Below are 16,840 nucleotides of genomic sequence, written 5' to 3' on the forward strand. Positions count from 1 at the left end.
AAGTAGGAATCATCTTCACTCTGGTACAAATCTGTAGCTAGATACTTTTTCTCTAGTATGGTAGAAATCTGTAGCTAAGATACATATTTATTCATTTGCCCCACATTTATTTTTCCTGTTCATTTATATAATCTCCATAAACGTCTTATGTTTCCCTCAAAATTGGCTCTTTTTAGATTTACTTTTCACAACTTCTTCCTGCCAAGGACTCGCTCAATTCCTTTTTATACCCTGTGTTTGAGCTACAAAGACTTACCTGATTCAGCTGCCATGGTGAGCTTTTTACTTTATACCAGATCATATGACAGCTTTTAAGGGGGTAGTATTTTCCAGTTTTCCAATAGGTATTTTTCAAGGCTTAGTTTGATCTTTGAAAAGCACTTTGAGATATTTGCATAGAGGCTGCTATGTCTCAGTGGCAGAGGTCACTGTAATGGAGAAATGCCCTTACTGAAGTCGGGAAGCATCCTGGTATCTGTACACAGTGCTGCGCTGGGACACGTAGACATTCTGTGGATGTGTGAAGTATGTCTACAACTAAACGTATTCCAAATAACATATATGAAGTCTAAATATGTATATGAGGATAGTAATTTGAACATCCTTTGTGTACTCCCACTTCATCATAAGCTTTCATTACATTCTTAGAGACTACTGAGAAGAGAAATCTATTTTTCTGTCAGCAATTCCTGTACAAAAAAGAGGTTCTGCCTTCATTTTCCTTAATGGCTTGACCAGCTCTCCTACCTTCTCTTCTCATTTGAGATCATCTTTACAGACATTTTTGTACTACTGTTCACAAATCTCTCCAGAATATTTGGGTGATCAATAAAATTTGAGTTTTACAGACATTTGTACTACTGTTCACAAATCTCTCCAGAATATTTGGGTGATCAATAAAATTTGAGTTGAAGTGCCTGTCTGGGTACTTGATTCTCAATATATGAAATTAGACATGACCTCATAATTTAGATTTCTTCCAGCTGAAACAATTTTACACCACAGGTAAATTTTGTCAACTCATTCATCTGTTTTCTAGATCATTAATAAATATTCATCATCATAATAAATGAACCTCTTAGCACCCCACCCTTAATCTTACACTATGTTGAAATTTGACCATTTAATCTTCATTTAATCCATGAAAAGGACTCTATCAGTCACTCTGATTACTTAATTTCCTTGATAGCCTTCCATCAGGGCTTTTGGGTATCAATCAGTGTCAGATCATGGTGTATGGTTGGAGAGGAGTGAGTGGAACTTGTAAGTTTGATGAAGCAAGGTGTTAAAGCCAATTAAACAATTTAGCTACTTATTATTAACTTTGAAGAGTTGCCTTAGAAATTCTTAACTGAGTTAAACAATAAAGGCAACCTTGTATTTGAAAGAAAGAAAATATATGAAAGCCGTTTTGACTCTGTGAACGTCACAGAAACTATCTCAAAAAAAAAATTGGTTTAATAATATTGCCAGTTTCATGAAGAAAGAAAACATCTTGAGCGGCATGCAAGTTACTGAGCCTCAGAGTCTGTCTTTCCCCAGAACGAGTGGATGATAACGTTTCTGACTAAGTGCGAAATAATTGACTTCCGTGTTGCATTCCAGGTTCCAACCTGTCAGGCTTTCAGTCAGGATTTACAGGCAGAGATCCTCCTTCTTGTGATGAATGGTCCAAGGGAGAAGACAAATAGAGCCTAAGCCCAATCTGGAACTCTTCAATGACAGATCCATGTCAGGGTTTTGGAACAACCTCTTGGTGCCAGTGGGTGCTGCTGCTTCTTAGGAAAGAGTCACCAAATCTTCCAGGCTAAGGTACACGTATGTGAATACAATAAATACAAGGAGAGAACTGTCCCTGGGCTCTGGGAGAATGCAAGCAAAATTAGGGAGGTTTGTGCAGGATTGTGGGATAATCTTGATTAGCGGAGCAGAGAATATTTTGCCACTTTTGTGCGTTGGTCTTTTGTTTATGAGAAAAACCGATGTTGCCTCTATTCGTTGTATAACATCAGTGCATCGCCTACTGAGTGCTTTCCTTGTTGTAAGTAATAGAGTGTACAAAGATAAGAAACGGTTGACTGAAATTAAATGCGAGCTGTCAAACTGATGAGACTGGTTCTGTCAGAAGATGAAAGTCTTTTGTTTTGGTTTGGGTTTTTTTGGTTTAAATGGCTGTTCAAAACCTCAGTATGTTATTGCACAGTGCATGTATAGAACAGAAAGATTATGCTACCTGCCCCCTCCACCTTCACCCCAAAAGCCTGGAAGAACTGTCTTCACTTCCCCAACCTATTTGGCCTCTTCATAAGCTCCATTAAGGACATCTAGATCATTCCCTAGTTTGTAGAACTTTCTTTTTTATGTTGAATACAGCATAATCTTGAAATAAATCTCTTCGTGTGGCTCTTGTGTCTGAAAATATTGCTGCAGGTGTCAGTCACAAAGTACCACAGAGTTAAAGTCTTCTCTGTAGTAGTTTGTCACATGCTTTTGGAACTACTTTGGGGTGCAATATTAAAAGTATTCTCTATATTGAATAGAAGAAGATTTACTGCATATAAGGTAAATGTAACTAAGACTGGGTAAAAGTTCTTGTGGCATGTATAGAAAAACCCTTTTCCATACTTTCTTTAATGCCTGGATGAACAACAGTGTCTGAACTGACGCTGAAAATAGGGGCTGGACTGAATTTGGTAGATGTATGTTCTGAAAAGCAGGTCAGTACGTGTATAAGAAACTGAAGTGGCAGCCTGGGGTGAAAGTGCTAATGCATAAATAAATAAGGGAATTGACTGTTAGAGTAATCAGAAAATATAATGTTCTAATTCTTGCTTTGCATAACTAACAGGCAATTAACTTTCATTGACTCATGATGTGAAAAGTGATCGAGAGACGGAGGTCCTTTGCTTTGGTAACTGTCACTTAGGAAGAATGTTTTTCTTGACAGCTGATTAGGGGTTAAATGAGCTGAATAAAATTGGTAATTTTTGCTGCTTTTCCCACTTAGTATAACAGCTAATATATGAAGCATTTTTCCTTAAATTAGTTGTAACGACTGGCTTTAACTGATTAGCCTTGTTGGAAGAACTGTTTTTGACTGACAAAGATGTCACTTTGGTATTCTCAAGACCTGCAAAAATGGCTGGTGCATATAGAACCTGGATCAAAGTATTTTTATTTATTGACTTCGATAGATTTGGGTCTGCTCTTAAGCAAACTGCTCCTTTTAGGGAAGTACGTGCTTGATCTTATCATGCAACAGCTTAGATGGCGAAGAAGGGAGCAGCATCATCTCATACCTCCATAACGTGGTACCTGCCTGTATCTATGGGGAACTACATTGCACCACAGGAGAGTCACCTCAGCTCCTGCAGACCAAGCAGGCATCACCGCACAGCAGATCTGTAAAGCCACAGGCACAGACTCCAGTCACTCACAGTTTTGGAAGAGTAACTGCTCTCCAAATCACCAGGCCCACCAGGAGATGTCGGCCTGCTCTTGCTCACTGAGAGAGCATCAGTCCATTTGGTGCTTGTTGACACTAGACAATCGGGAAAAAAAAAAAAATAGCAGGGAGAAAAGAGCAGGGCATTTTCTGAGCAGTGGGAATAGGGAAAAGGGTCAACCCTGAAAATATTTACAATGAGCTCTAACTCGTAGTAAGACCTCATGTAACAACGGCTGTGGTTAAACTGGTGCATATCAGTAATTACCACAGTGTGGCTCCTGAAAGGAATGGACATATTTCTTTTCAGACTGGGGAAAAAGCAAGGGTAGGGGAGATTGCTGTGGAAAAGGGTTACATAAAACAAACATGGCTACAGGTTTGGGTTTTTTTGGTTTGGTGGGTGGGGGTTTTTTTGGAGTTTTTTTGGGTTTTTGGAGCTGTTTCTCTTCATAGGCTCAGGAACTTAAACTGTTTCATAGCACAATGTTTTTCAATCACTTTTCATTTGTGGATTCACTTCCTCCCACAACTTCTCCGTCCCCCCCATACAGTTTAAGCTCTTATTTAATGATCTTTAGTCTACAAGTGGCTTAATTTTATGGCCAGCTTAGAAGTAGCTCTTGAATGTAGGTTAAAATATACCATCTCTCTCCAAATGAAAACTTCAACCACAGCTCTAACACAGTTGGCTTGAAGAGTACTGATGTGTAGGTAACTACTTGGAGTTTTTGTTGTGGTATAGAAACTAGTCCATGTTTTGATAGAGAATGATGTTTTTGGAGGCAAATAACCAGGCTCTTGGGAAAACAAGGTAACAAGGTAAACAAGCGGACTACACTAGGGAAAGCAGCTTTTCACAGCCCCTTGAAAAGCGCTGTGCTACTACACTTGAGATACTTTGAAGTTTATGATTGTGCTGAAATCCTAGAGTGAAATGTCTTTTCAAAATTTTAGATCAAAAGAGAAACACTAGAACATCAACAGGAAATAAAACATTTTTATTGAATATCTGTGTAATATGTATGTTCTTTTAACGACAATTGGAAAACTCTACTGTGGGAAGTCACTACACAAAGTGAAACAAAATATAAACCACCTCATCAAAAATAAAGGTAAAATACGGCTAAAGTTGTCAGCTCGCGGGCCACGAGCGATATGGCAGGATAAAACACCCCAAACATTTCTACAAGATACAGAGAAAACCCACACAGAGAAACACTCAAGCAGGCAGTAAATATACACAAAGGCAACTAGGATCTTTCTACAGCATCAGATTCTAATACTTCACACAGCTTTGTCAGAAAGGTACATGTGGCTTCTTTGAGGATGAAAATGTCATCTTGGTCACATGGCAGGTTCAGTCTCTGAGAATCATCGTACCTTACAAACCAGTTCTACGGTGACGTTCAGTCTGGCAGTGTAGGAAGAGAAAGCATTAAGAATACCTTAACACAATGAGTCAGTCCTGGCAGTTTGAACCTGCAGCTATCCTGAATGAACAACTGAAAGTTGGAGACCATGAAGCTCTTATGCTGGAAAGCTGACTGTCTACTTCTTCTCTTTGGTGGAGTTTGGTCCTTAAGGTTAAGATTTTAAAGTATTCCAGCTTGATGCTTTGCATGTATGTGCCTGTTTCTATCAGAAAATGTCTCACTTGTGTTTTTTCCGTGTTTCATGTAAAAAAGAAAGAAAATGGGTCTTGCTATTCTCACTTTTGGAGGTGGGGAGAGATCCAGACTTTATTCTCCTCCTCCTTCTTTGCTGCTTCTTTCACCCCCAATGTACTGAAAACATTGGTGTTTGGCCATCACTGCGCTGACCTCTCAGACTGTCACACCTCTCCCAGAAGCAGAGCCTTGAGGGAGGCTGTGGAATTTAGTTTTCAGTACACAGTTCTCTGATTACATTCATCTTTGTTCTTTGTTTTCAGTAATTTCTTTTGGATATAATTGATGAGAACATTAATGGTTATCTTCTCATGCCTCCCTCCAAAAGGTATAGCATTTCCACATTTCTGGGGTAGTTTGCATTGCTGAAAACAATGAACTCTTCAAAGCATTATAAATATATTCACAGCTTGGAAAGATAAGCGAGGTGTCTCAAAGGACAGTACATGAGATAGAAGTGATGCCCTAAATGACTTGATGAGATGGTACGAGCTGAGATGACATGCTGGCTAGCCGTAAAATGACTATCTACAGTGAAGCGGCGGGGCGGGAGGTTGGAAATGTAGAGTATTGCACAGGGCTTGACAAAATGCTGCGTGGTCAACCCATTCAATATAGCATCCTTGTCCCCTGCATAGCTCTCCAGTTCTAAATTGGTCCATAATAACTAGAACTGCTTATGCTATGCATTCCTTCGGCAGTGCAGTAGAAGGGAATGGCAGTATTATTACAATATCACTACGGAATAAATTGATTGCTATCCACTGAGAAAACTACATTTCTAAGCACACACGGCAGTCACAGTGATACACAGAGCAGTCTTTCAAGACTCTTATGGAATGACTAATAGCTTCATAATAGTGCCATTTACTACATAATAACATTGAAAACATTTAAAAACTCCTCCTGAAACGAGCATCTAGTATACAGAAGAGGTTGCTTCAGTTTTCTAGAACTTGTTCTTTGTTTTCACTTTTTTTTAAAGGACAAATTAAAACTTAAGTATAAATAGTATATAAAAGGTCACTAGCTGTTCTCTTTTGGCTTACTTTGAAGTGCATTTAGAACTATGGCTAAATTTTGTCATCATCTGATGGGATTACAATACTGTCTGTTTACCATGAAACTATTTTGTATAATAAACTCACACGGCTGTGTCTAAAAAATATTCTGCATTCCTTCTAATCTGAGTTAGTATAATAAAATATTTTGTTACAAAGTCTAATGTGCAAACTCATTATAATGTGAAATCGTGGATGGAATTCACAGTATGCAAATTTTGTATAAAGGTGATAATGGAGAGCTACTCTTGTTTTCATGGCAGCATTTTGCTACTGCTGCGTCTCCCCCCTCCCTTCCCCCCCTCCCCCCCCCCCCTGCACAACCTCTGCAATGGTCTTACTTTGTATGGTAGATGAAATCGTTGCTTCCTATGGAACTGCTTCCTCAACTTTCCATCTAAAGCCATTTCAGTCTGTTATGTGTTTGCTTTGGAATATATACAAAAAAATTAGATCCTGGCTACGTCTCCTTGAGGTCAGCCATGGAGCTGCTCAGATCATGCTAAGTTGCCTGTGAAAGAAGTCTACCCAATTGGATTTGCCCCTCCAAGATTCACTGTGGACGCGTAGCGTGTTATTAGGATGGTCCAGTTGAAAGCTCAGATTTAAGTTGTCCTTTAAGATGTCAGTGTAACACTACTAGTGCCTTACAAGTTGGAATTTTTTTTTTCTGGAATGCAGACGATACAATAGTTACCCTATAATATATTATCAGCTCTCCTATATCTCAGTCAATTTACATAATTTAAAATAGAACATCTTATTAAAAACATCTAGATATACACAGATTAGGAAACGCTTACAACATACAAATACACAAACTAGAAATAAATTCTCAGCATACTGGTGTATATATACAACTGTGTGATACAATAAATAATTTCTGTCATGCTCTATCTACACATCATATTGCTTAAAAGAAGAGTAGATCTGGGGGGGCAGTGGTGAAATGAAGCGCCTTTAGAGGGCTCTCTACATTTAAATTTGTGCAAATTAAAACGGGAATTTAAAAGTACGACTGATCTGTGTCAGGAACACATGGCTGGAAATGAAAGGACCCATATTACTGAGGTATTTACAGATACTGGCTAAAGAGCACTATGTGGGCAAATGCAGAAAGGCTTCTTCTTCTTTTTCTTCTTCATAATTTAATTTAATTTAATCTACTTCTTGACTGCCAGCATGGCGTCTACCTCCTCCTCAGGCTGTAAGGTGTGCCACTGTGCAATGGGCCGCCGAGGGTTGGCCAACATGTCTGACCAATGCCGCAGCTCCGCTCCGGTGCTGTTGTAGCCCACAAAGACTTTCCCGATGGCATCGTTCTTGCCAATCTTGTCATAGTCCAAAACAGTCACAACAATTTGCACTTTCTACAATGAGATAGAAAAAGACCATGAAAGAGCATGATAGCAAGGGGAAGGTGGGCAGGGATAAATCTCGGGATAGACAATGACAATGGGGACTCCAGGTACATGAAGAGGGTAAGTGTGTGACAGCCAGAGCAGGTTCCCCCAGCGAGAAGCAAATTCAAACTTTTGTCTTTGCTTCTTGTGAGCCTTCCAAATAAAATTAAGTTCACAACCTCCCTGCTAACTTGCAATTTGCCCCTTTTCATCAAAGAGCTTCATATGGGAATTGAGGTTGATTTTTCGTTTCCTTTAACAGATTAACAACCTATGGATTATTTTTTTGTTGTTACTGAAGAATCAGACTGCTAGAAGTCTGTAGGGCTAAAAGTGAGATCTTAAGGTAAGCGAAGTTGAAAGTAGTGCAATTTAACACATTGTTACTGTTTAAGCAAAAATTAGGTAAAATTCAGAAACGGCTCCACCCCAAGTTAATGTTTGCAATGTCGTACTCTGTTCTGTTAATTGCTTTTCTGCTTCTAAACAACTCTTACCTATCCATCCAGCATGCTAATCAGTTATTTTCAGATAAATTCAAAAGATAGCCCTTACAATTGCTGTACACGTATATGCGTGTGGACTCGTGTGTGTGCATGCACACACCTAAGTATGTATATACTGTATGTATTATATAAATTTATACAGGAGTCAAGAAAACCGGCTGCATGCTCAGGGGAGCTGGAAAGGAGTATAAACCCCACTGTCTCGGGGCTCTGACACACCGGCGCTGCCTGCGACTGAGCCGGTGTTGGAGTGCCACTTCTGCAGGAACGGTGACCTCTGGCAAACAGGGTTAAACTATTCCCACAAAATCTGCACGAGCCCATCTGTCACAGCTCGTAGACAATTTTCCATTCACTTAGACTGAGGCACACTGGGAGGTGATGTTCAAGCCAGGCATTTGCGTGTGTGTTTGCGTGCACATGCCCGCATTCCTCTCCATCAGGTCATTAATATTTGTCGAAAGAGCACAAACAGCTCGTCCTTCAGTGGAGTGTGTTCTTCCCCAACAGCACCTAAGATGTTAACAGCCTTGGGCTGATTTTACTAAACTGTAAACGCTTCTCCTTAGGGAGCTTTATTTTTAAAGATGAACATACAGTTCTTTTCCTGATTCCTTTCTATCCCATGGTAAATACACACAGCCCCTTATTCCAGTGCGAGTTTCCTGAATTGGAGGGAGAAATGCCCTGAAACACATTTCTTCCAGAAAAATCTTTTGTTCTCAAGCATCAGGTTTTTAAATTTAAGGCTTTAAATATATGTACAATCTGGATTTCTTACTAGAATGATTAATTTCAGTGCTTGTAATAGGATTATCTTTTAAGAGTAACTGACGCTTTTAAGCATATCTGCAAGACCAGACTCATGAGGTCTATTTTATGGAGTCCATTCCCTTACTAGATTGTACAATTCACTGAGCCGGAGAAAGAGATGATTCCAACAGGCACTAAAGTATTTATATAGTTGCTGATGACAAAAGTGTACATCAAGCTCAAGACTCTCTCTCCCCAGAGCACTCACGATAAAAGGCAATATCCTGAAGCAAGTATTTCTAGATGCCAAAATGATGTTTCAGTGTTCCTGTTTGCAATATACTCCCTTTTAATGTTGATGTACCTCCCCAAATGAACCTTTATGTTTTAGATGCATGGTACAATCACAGATATAAAAAGTAAGCATGAGACTGTTATTTTACGGTACAAAAAAAGTTGCCTGCTGTACCTAGAAGTTTGGGGGCTAGTTACTGTTGGATTTTTTTTTTTGTGTGTTAATCATAAGACAACAATGAGCACTGTAAACAAAAGACCCTTCTCCTTGCTCTATAAAGATGTAAGAACAGCTAGCTCAGATGATTAACTCTGAGATGATTTTCACTTCATGGTCTCTGGCTTAAACCTACAGAGAAATGCAAGCATCTCTTTGCCTTTGTACCATATATTAAAGGAACAGCCACACTGCAAAACCCAACAGGTGCGAGTAGAAAGCACCACCTCTGCTAATGAACACTTGGATTAGCAGTTTCCTCATTGTGATTAGGCATTCTTTGGACTGAAAGGGCCTGGAGACGTTGCTACCTATGGCGGCAATCTGTCTTGAAAACAGCAAAACACATGCTTGATCTGCCTGTAGCAACAGGATTTAACCTCCTTAGTGGTGTTCTCCCATTACCTTTCAAGACATCGCTTTCTTTCCCTTAAGAGCTAGAATCCATATTCACTATTAAATTGTTGAAAATGTTAATGTTTGGCCCATTTTAAATTACATAGGTGTGCTGCTATTGAGCTGCTTACCCTCCATGATCTCCCTTGTCTTCGCGCTCTAACCATCATGAAACTTGTATAACCATTATTTTTTTATTTGACTGTGAAAGTTTGCTTAATTACTTTTATATGAATTACCCCAAAGTCACAGTGATTCCTACCATATTAAGTCTAAATAACATTTAATATGTGTTTTGCTAACGATGAAAGCACTTCAGTGACCGTAATGAAATCACCTTTAAATACAGTCTTTTATAACTAACTCCAAAATACACTGGCATATGACCAAAGTCCGTAATTACAGATTTTAAATTGAGGCTATATATACTGTAGTAAATAGCTATAAAGTCATTCTAATAAACTTATCAAAAAAAGCGCAACATATTAAACTGCTAAACTGCAATACTTTTTAAAGGGCCTATATCCCCCCTACAAAATTGACTTAGGATTAGAAGGCAAAATGGCCAAGTACCTACAGAATGCACCTAACCGTGCCAAAGCTCAGATCTGATAACTTGGAGGTGCCCATTCCAGTTCCCCAGTTCTGTCCCTGTTTGGAAGTCATGACATTTGTTGCCTAAATTGCCAGAGAGGCTCAATTTGACTGATCTTTTTTTGCCTCTGGGTCTTTGATGCTTGTTAGGAGGTTTTTCACAAGCACACAGGCCAGCTTTCATTAAAATCAGTGGGAATTAGGCCCCACTGGATTTCCCACTTTTTCATTCCTAGAGTCCACAGACACCTGTACATGCTGTGGAGCATGAAGAACCTCCTAAACAGGCTAGTCATGCGTCCAAGTCACTATTCCTAGTGCCTCACCTTATCTAGTTTTAATATCTTTATTGGTACCAAGTCAATAAAAACCAGGCACACAGCTGTAGTTGAAATGTAGGCCTTGGCTCCTGGGCTTCTCTCCAGTACACTTGCTATCAAAATCCAAGACGCAGAGTCTCAAAACCCATACCATGCTCTCATCTAATTGAGAGGTCTCTGTGTGTCCCTATTGCCTGGGAGTTTTCCCTGGCAATGTCTTCTGGCTCCAAATTTGGCCCAAGCCATTTAAACCCTCATAGCAGCAAGGCACCTAACTCCTACCTAGACCTCTCTTACAAGCCATAAAAGGATGTATTCCCAGGCTGTTTTAATTATGGTCATTCAAACTGGGAGGCCCCTGAAAGTACACTTTCCACACTCAGCTCCACCCAGCAAAGCTATAGTCTTGCTTAACAGACATCTTCACGGTCACAGAGCTCCCCAGGGCGGGTGGGAAGCCAACATGCCGTTCTTTCCTCTTCTGAGGATATTTAAACCAATACGTCTTGCCCTGCCAATGAATGCTCTAACAAGTGAGGAAAAGAACAAAATGGTTTAACGCTAATGGTAAAGGCTTCACAGAAATGGAGGAGGCCTGTACCAACTGATCGTTATGTGGTTTACATTACCTAGATCAGACCAGAGACCAAAGCCTCTCCCTTTCCAAGCAAACCACCCAGCTAACAGGTGATCTTATGCTCTGTAGCCAATCATATACTTATTGTTTCTGCAGAAATGAAGTTGCACTCCCAACACAAGCCATAGGCACAGGCGACAAGAGTACCTGCTTAAGACATTGAAGATACAGGTTCAAATTCACTTAGGAAAGGGAGTGAATTGGATGTGGGTTTCCCACATGCCTCCTCAGATTGTTAAGAAGACCTTCTCTCTTGTGAGAAAAGGTTAGTTAACATCAGAAGACGTTAAATCTCACCCTCGTGAGTGAGAGATGATTTGCCTCCCAGTAGCCCAAAGGTAGGTAACTGAGTCCCTGAAAAAAATGACATGATGCCTCGTCCTGGTATTTTCCACTGCTAGTGTAGGTGACTTCCAGCTCACTGTGCTGACTTCTGAGGCCCCTAAATGTAGACACTGAACTCTCCAGGAGTAGCACCTGGACAACTGCTGGAGCTCCCCTGAGGTGCCAAGAAAACAGGCACTGCAGTACTGACCCCTGAGATTCTCAAATGTCTTTTTTGCAAGGAGCATAGGAATCACCAAAAAAGTTTTCATGGTGTGATGAATAACTGAAAAAACCTGATTGAATTATGTGTTTTACTTAAGAGGGATGCTGCAGTACGTTCAACAAACAAGACCGATAAATGCACAAGGGAACACAAACGTGACTGATGATGTCAATTTATTATCTCAAATAATTTGGGGAAAATTGCTATATATGCCTTTTCTTTTATCCCTATACTTTTCTTACTGGCACATTCCACTCCCTGTGGATTTTTTTTTTTCAGAATCCATTTCTGTTAACAGAAAATGTCAGTTATCCATTTCTCACTGATGAATCAAAGCTTCATAAGTACTGTGCATTTTATCATTCCCCTCTTGAAGCAGTCACACTCATCTAATGTAGCACAGGGCTGGCACCTAGGTGCTAATGAAGGCACGCACACGTGATAATTAACAAGATTCCTGTTAAATATTTATAAGGGCTGAGAAATGGAATGCAGAGGGAAGACAAAACACTGTTTGACATTACCTGAATTTGCTCGAATGGTACTTCAAAGCTGAAAGACTCGTTGTAGTAGGGATTCAGAGTGTTCTTTTTAATTGTAGTCTTTTTCTTCTTCAGCCTCTTACCGTTCTGCATCAGATGGATCTTCACATAGGGATCTAAGTAATCGAGAGAAGAAGTAGAGCTAAGAAGGGTAGTTCAGTGTGTTATCTACAGATTTTAGTCCTGCAAATTTAAGACTCGATAAAAAAAAGAAAAACCTTTAGCAACAAACAGCTTGTATTTAAACAAAGTCCTAATTTCCACTATAGAAAAACTCCTGTACGATTGCAAAGTGTTCCTGATGGAAAAAGGTACGAAACATTTATTGCATTATCTCCTTAACACTGCGAGGGAGGGGTAAATTCCCACCTAACTTTGTTCTGTAGCTCATTAACCATCCTGGAAATGTTTTTACTTTAACATTATTTATTTACTGCCAACATTTCTTGGCAACAGGGCTGTGGGGTGGTTTTCCCAAGAGCCGTGAGCACTGCTGAATGCACGTACAGCGGGCACAGGGCTAGGGTGGCTGGCTGCGCTGCGACTGCCTGGCAGCTTTTCGCATCACTCCTTGGGCAGGAGCTGCACCAGAGTTTTCCCGTCCTCTGACCTCCCCGGCGGGCTGCGACTGATGCAGCGCAATGGCCGTGGGTCTGGCGCACGGACAGATTGCATGGCAGGAAGGGGCTTTGCCCTTTCGATACCAGTCCTCTACCTTAGTGCTACATGCAGCTAGAGTAAAGTGCAGGCCATGGTATTGGTATAAATTATGAATTGTTTTTGCTACTGTCTATTGAATTCCCATTGTTATTTTGTATGACTTCTGGTGGCTAAGGAACAGAACTGATTTGGTACCTAATCAGGTATTCCTCACGCAAGCAGAACTCTCATGGATGTTACCGCTGTGAAGCGGCATCTCAGTGGTTATACTTTCAACGGAAATTTTGCCTGCTTAAAAGAATAGCACAATCAGTCTTTAATCTGTTACAAACGCCATGTTCCCATTCAGGTCCCATGCTAGGTCATTCTAGCAGTTCTTCTTTCATGGTAGTGTTAATTAGCAGTACCGTCACTGAGCTCAGGTATTTTTCTGTTTAGGCCTACCATGAAGCACCATTTGAAGCATCTCAAGCTCATCCTTTTCAACAACCTGTATGGTACTGTCACCAAAATTTGGGTAGGTACCTCCCTTGGCTTTAGGCAGCTGACCTGTGATGTAGGTCAAGGCAAGCCTTCCCTCTAGCAAGCTCGTAGGAGCTATACAAAGCGCCAGCCAGCCACGAGTCATCTGTGGCATAAATTAAGAGAGTCTGAATGCAAACTATCAAAGGAAAGGGCTTCTCCTTTCCCTCCTGAGAAAAGGATAGGGCTACAGAAGAAGAATGAAAATTAACACTGAAATTAAATATTATCACTATAAACAAACTATGCTTTATGACTCTGCAATGAAATTCATGCCTGGAGTGTCTGCGAAGAGTAATTGCATTCTGCTACAGTCAAAATATGCTTTACTGTGGAAGACCTAGGAGTTCAGGACAGTTAAGTTACTGGAGTGATCACAGTCTACGGTACTTCTGAAGGGAGCATAATTTTGGTAGTGGACTCTTGAAGCCAGCAGACAAGGGAACAAGATCCAATGGCTGTGAGGAGGAACTGGACAAATTCTAACTTAGAAATAGGCATGTACTTTACTAGTAAGACTACTGAAACAGCTGGAGTAGCTCCTCAGTGTTTGTGGTGAACTCTGTTACAGAGGGTTAAGATTCCTTCCCCCTCAAAAGACTCAAGTTCAAATAGAAATTAAATCTGGGTATGTTTATGCTCGAGGCTAGACAGGGGATTGCAAGGGTTCCTTTTGGCTCCACAATGTATGAATTAAGGAGTATCATGTGAAGAGCAGAAATGCTAGCAAAAAGCCAACAGAGTTCTGTTTCTTTTTGAATACCGAGTTCAACATCACTGCATATAGGGTTTTGAAGGTGGAAAACCAGTAAATCTGGACTCCTTCAACATTAGGTGATACTTGAGAAAAGCTCATCTACCTTATTACTTTTGCTGAGGCTCCATGCTGAATGCACAATCATTTTGACATGCAAAATGACGTTTTAGGTATAGCTAATATATAGTAAGAAAGTTCAGTAGTCAAGGAGCCAGTGGTAGAGTGTTAAGATATGGAAATGAGATAAAATGCTGTTAAAATATAATTCGGGTAACTAGAGTGAGCTGGGAGGCTAAACAGTGCAGTAATACGTTATTATTAAAGGGATTAGAACTGAAGAATTCTATTAAAATAAATGCAGTCAATCCTTTACTGACCTGTGCTTGTGCACAGACAATATACACAGATTTGATGATTATTCATAAGGAGCTGTATAGTAATGATTTATATAGTGATGCAGATATATTCCTATCTTGATAAACATTCCATATTTTGAAGAAAAACATTTTTAACCTAGCATTCAAGTGTATGTGAATGCTCGGGGTCTACATGTACACTCACTTTAAGTGATTTGCTTCTACCGACTTTCTAGATTTTCTGTCTTCATGCTGGTATTAGAGCAAAATCTGACCCCGGGTAACTCATGGCCATGGGACAAGGCCCAGAAGCTAGGTTTCTGTGGTTTCTTTTTCATGTCCTGATCAGCTTCTTACATTTGTCTGTCTGGGGATTTGAGTTAGGCTCAGTGAAATGCCAGGTTTTTAGTAGGAAAGATCCCAGTGGTACCAGATTGCCATGGTGGTGCAGAACTGTCAGTGGCAGAGGTCGCAAATGGAGCACAGAAGAGGACATATCATATGATACAATATCCTATTTTTTTTTCATCCAAGGGTAAAATTGTCATGCCAAACCAAATACAAATTGAATATCACCTAACTGAAATCATGCTGCTTCTTTTCTAGTTTCAGAGGAAAGTATTAAATAAGTTTACTCATCACAAAACCACTGCAAATCAGAACAGGGTGTCCAGCTCAAGTAAGTGGATGGGCCATTAGAGATTTTAACTGAGTTTCTCCTCATTAGATTGTACATGCACTTCCTATTTCTTGAAGTATCCTGGTCTTACCTAGTTCTCCCCTCTCTTCATTTTTCTGTGTCTCATATATGACCCCCTCCACCACTGCATTATCTTCAGTTACGCTCTCCCGTATCCCATGACATCATCCTTAACTCCCTCAACTCTCCAGTAATCTATTTGCTTGGGATCTACACAGACAACCTGATACCTAAGCACAGACTTTCTTGTGACTTCATGAATAAATCTCTGAAAAAGACAGATCCTATTCCACCAAATAACAGAAGCTGAACTGCTTGGAGTCAATTATTAGAAAAAGGGAGGATAATCAAAAGAAAGCAGAACCTCTGGGAAGTGCCAGTCTCCAGCGATTTTTCCGAGACAAGGTTTAGTGCTAATGGAAACACCTCTTCTCTCTACTTGCAACATAACCTCAGTGCTGGCACCATTACTCATGCTGAGTAATACCTTAATATGTAAATAGTCTCACTGAGTAAGTGAGACTAGTAAGGATGACAGAACTGATATTACAGCCCAGCAATGATAAATTGTCTGTTAAGTGCATAGCCTGGGCATAAAGGGCAGAATTCTTTTGACCAAGTAGAAATGTCTACATCTGACGCCAATGAAAATAAATAATCATTTCTCTGTATGTACTCTGGATAGTTATCTCATTCCAGAGTAAATATCTGTCTTTGGTCAAATAAATTGCACCCCAAAATATTTATTTCTCTCCACTGATAGAAGACAGCCTATTTGCTTTCATGTAAACAGTTACACTGAAGAAATGTCAAGTTAGAAGAGGTGCACATCACTCTGTTTTTTCCTCCAGTTTTATTCCTTTCAAGTAAACAGGGATTTAGATCCACATTACATCCACAGGTATCTATCTGTAGATGGACCTTGCCCATCTATCTGGAAGAAGGGATGTTGCATCCAGAGCACTATGGATGTCCCTCTGCCAAAGGGGACAGAATGGCTGTGTGTCCCTTGCTTAATAATTCATGTTAAGCAATGTGTGGGATTAAATAAAATTCTGCTATTTATTCCCTCATTAATGGTCTAGCCATGAATGCTAAAAAGATGTAAAATGCATAACTAATTGTCCATTGTAGATTTTACAACATCGTCTCAAGGGAGGCTAGCTGAACAGCTTTAAAAGCACTGAGGGACTAGCTGACACATTTTGTTTTCCTGAAGTTTGCAGTGAGATGCCAATACATTATTTAAAGGCTAACTGAAATGGTATGTAATAGCAGGTAAAGACTTCTGGAGCCATTTGGACCATGAGGCGTATATATACAATTAGAACCCTCTTAAAATAATGACTAGTTCATCAATCCTCATGCTGTAGACAAGATGCACTTCATTATTAGAGGTTTTAAAAAAGCAAATTTACAGCTGAAAGAAAATACTACAACTCAAAAGAAGAAAATCG

The 16,840-nt window shown here is 39.9% G+C and overlaps 1 protein-coding gene across 2 annotated transcripts in view; it reads right to left on the minus strand.

Annotated features, from left to right (window-relative positions):
• Positions 1–4,425: 4,425 nt before the first annotated feature.
• Positions 4,426–16,840, minus strand: part of SYT1 (synaptotagmin 1) — a 144,236-nt gene continuing 131,821 nt past the window's right edge. For both annotated transcript variants that reach the window (XM_009284928.1, XM_009284929.1), the window contains exons 7-8: positions 12,371–12,504; positions 4,426–7,546 (exon numbers count right to left, since the gene is read on the minus strand). In XM_009284928.1, the coding sequence (XP_009283203.1) occupies positions 7,340–7,546; positions 12,371–12,504 (341 nt within the window). In that variant the 3' untranslated portion in view covers positions 4,426–7,339. The remainder of the gene's footprint in view (positions 7,547–12,370; positions 12,505–16,840) is intronic.

The sequence above is a fragment of the Aptenodytes forsteri genome, unplaced genomic scaffold (genome assembly GCF_000699145.1).
Source record: "Aptenodytes forsteri isolate BGI_AS27 unplaced genomic scaffold, ASM69914v1 Scaffold71, whole genome shotgun sequence".
Taxonomy (NCBI): domain Eukaryota; kingdom Metazoa; phylum Chordata; class Aves; order Sphenisciformes; family Spheniscidae; genus Aptenodytes; species Aptenodytes forsteri.